Genomic DNA, 2,723 nt, shown 5'->3' with positions numbered 1-2,723 from the left:
GGGTGAGTAGCTGGGTCGGTAGATGGGTGGGTGGATGGCTAGGTGGATAGACGGGTGGGTGGAGGGATGGACAGGGGGGCGGGCTGACAGGTGGGTGGACGGATAGGTGGAGGGACGGACGGACAGACAAACACATCTAACCCCCCCTCCTCCCCTGGCTCAGGTGGGGCTGGTGGCAGAGGGCCCGGTACTGCCCCCGGGGCTACCTTCGTGCCTTCTCGCTGGGGGTGCAGCCGCGGCAGGACGCCAGGGACGACGTGGCCGCCACCAGCCTGCGCGTGGCCTGCTCCGACGGGGAGCTGCTGGCCGGCGACGCCGGGGACCGGGAGGGGCCCTGGAACCACCCCTGCCTCTCCGGCTCCGTCTGCGGCCTCCAGACCCGGGTGGAGGAGCCGAGGGGCCAGCGAGAGGACAGCACGGCCCTCAATGACATCCGTTTCTTTTGCTGCCCACCCTAGGGCCCCCCCCCCGGGGGGCACCTGCCCATTAAATCTGGCCCAGGGCCTCTTCCCAGCCGCCTCGTGTCTTTATTGGGGGCTGGGATTGTGGGGGGAACCCGGCCTGGGGGTCTGGGGGGACAGGCTCAGTGCACCCTGGAGGAGTGGGGGCAGGTCCTGGGTGGATTCGGGGTTCATTGTGGTTCCTGTGTCATGTTGGGTGGGGAGGATTCGGGGTTGGTAGAGGGGGAGCCAGGCAGGGGAACCTGCTCAGCCCCCCCAGACCCTCTGCCGTCAATGCCCCAGCATGGGGGACCCCCACATCAGGGTGCCTGTCAGCCTGTCCTTTGGGGGGCACCATAGTCTCCCCCACTGCTCCTGCTGGCACCCTGGACCCAAACACAGCTCCGTGCGGGGTGGGGGGCATCCGGCTGGGATTCAACCAGGCAGCCTGCCTCAGTTTCCCAGAATGGCTCCCTTGTCTGACAGGACCCCTCCTTGGTGGGGCAGGCATGGGGAGGGAGGGTGCCGGGAGCCAGATTGTTACCAAGCCAGAGGGCAAAATAATCCCCCCCCATGTGGTCTCCCCCATGACATCTCATCCTCTGGCGCCCCATGCACCCTACTCCTGGGCTGTTGGTCCGCCCTCCAGCCCCCCAGGTTCCCCCTCCCCCGGCCCCACCCCGCCGTGACCCCCGCATCTTCCCACACCTGGCTTCACGGGGTCCCCATGCACAGGCCAGCCCTGTGTCTACCATGGCTGGGTCGGGGTCTCTCCCGGGCCACCCCCTCACCGGGGCCAGGGTCTTACCTTGTTCCCTGATGCCTCCTGAGCTCCCCTCTTCTGGCCTCGCTAGGGAATTAACGGCTCCAGCCCAGGTGTGGCTCCTAGGTCGTTCCCCGGGGTACGGACGGGGAGGGTGCAGCTTAGTCCCTTGCCTGGCACCATTTGCACGTCCGGCTTAGCCAAACCCAGGGGCATTTGTAACAGGAGATAAAGAAAAATTCAGAGGAAGGGGTGTCACGGACCTGCAGGTGCCCACACCGTGCGGTTCGTGGGGGGTGCCCCGTTCAGTGCGACAGCCCTTCTCGGGGGGCCACTCTCTCCTGGGGTCAGGCCCCTCCAGCTCCCGGAGCCGCACCTCTCTGAGCCTCAGCACATCTGTCTTTGCCGTGGGCCCCCCCAGGGAGTCCCCTCGCTCTGGGCCCCCCCAGGGCCTCCACTCCCCTGTTCTGTAGCCCGGAGCGACTCTCTGCCAGCGTAACACAGGAGGGGTTATCGAGCACAGGAAAGTCTCTGGGGCTCAGGCCTGGTGCAGTTGTAAAGTTTTATGTTTGTATTTTATATCATGAGGGCAGGGGACTGGACTCGATGACCTCTCCAGGTCCCTTCCAGTCCTAGATGTGTTACGTATGAAAGGTATTGGGGTATACAGATCAAATATCATATATCCACAAACGGTCGAGGTATATGCACCCCCGGTCGTGGAAGTGCTGGGCCATTAGCGGGAGGATTAGAGTCCTCGCTCCGACCCGTCTGTTGGGGGGAAATTGCACAGGGGAATATACCCGCGGTCGTAGCAAGATTGAGCCCAGATATCGGGGGCTTTGCATTCCCCACTCCATCTCTGTCAGGCAGAGCTGTTTTCAGTGGGTATAATGCAGGGTAGGCAACCTATGTCACTTGTCCCGATGGCGGCACATGAGCTGATTTTCAGTGGCACTGACACTGCCCATGTCCTGGCCACCGGCTCTGCATTTTAATTTAATTTTAAACGAAGCTTCTTAAACATTTTAAAACCCTTATTTACTTGAACATACAACAATAGTTGAGTTCTCCGTTACGGACTTAGAGAAAGAGACCTTCTAAAAACGTTCCAATGTTTTCCTGGCCCGGGAAGCCTGAGATGAGAGTGAATAAATGAAGGCTTGGCGCCTCGCTTCAGAAAGGTGGACGACCCCTGGGGTGGACGTTTGTGTAGCGTAAGTCCCAGCACGAGCGTGGGCACGGAAGAGTTGTGAAGATAAAGAGATGCAGAAAGAATCATGTTCGGGTGGGACTTTCTGCGGGACATCCAATGCTGAAGGATCTCAGAGTTTGGCAGTGTAGTATCTTCGGCGAGCGGCGTTGTGGTGATTTCACCATTTTCAAAGCAATGTTTAAGGGAAGGGGCCAGGAGGGGTGGGGGCTAGTTAAGGATCCCACCCTCCTTGCTAAATTGGTAGTGGGACGAAACCTGTGTCCGTGAAAAGGGACGACGGTTTGACGAGGGACCCAGGGTTGGG

General features: G+C 60.8%; 1 protein-coding gene across 1 annotated transcript in view; it reads left to right on the top strand.

The window, feature by feature from the left end:
- Nucleotides 1-509, top strand: part of LOC142047483 (vitelline membrane outer layer protein 1-like) — a 5,196-nt gene extending 4,687 nt beyond the window's left edge. The window contains exon 3 of the mRNA XM_075070617.1: nt 164-509. Within this exon, the coding sequence (XP_074926718.1) occupies nt 164-458 (295 nt within the window). The 3' untranslated portion in view covers nt 459-509. The remainder of the gene's footprint in view (nt 1-163) is intronic.
- The last annotated feature ends 2,214 nt before the right edge of the window (nt 510-2,723 follow it).

Source organism: Chelonoidis abingdonii, chromosome 11, assembly GCF_003597395.2.
Source record: "Chelonoidis abingdonii isolate Lonesome George chromosome 11, CheloAbing_2.0, whole genome shotgun sequence".
In the NCBI taxonomy this organism is placed as follows: Eukaryota; Metazoa; Chordata; order Testudines; family Testudinidae; genus Chelonoidis; species Chelonoidis abingdonii.
Note: the sequence above shows the minus strand (reverse complement) of the source record. Positions and strands in the feature narration are given on the sequence as shown.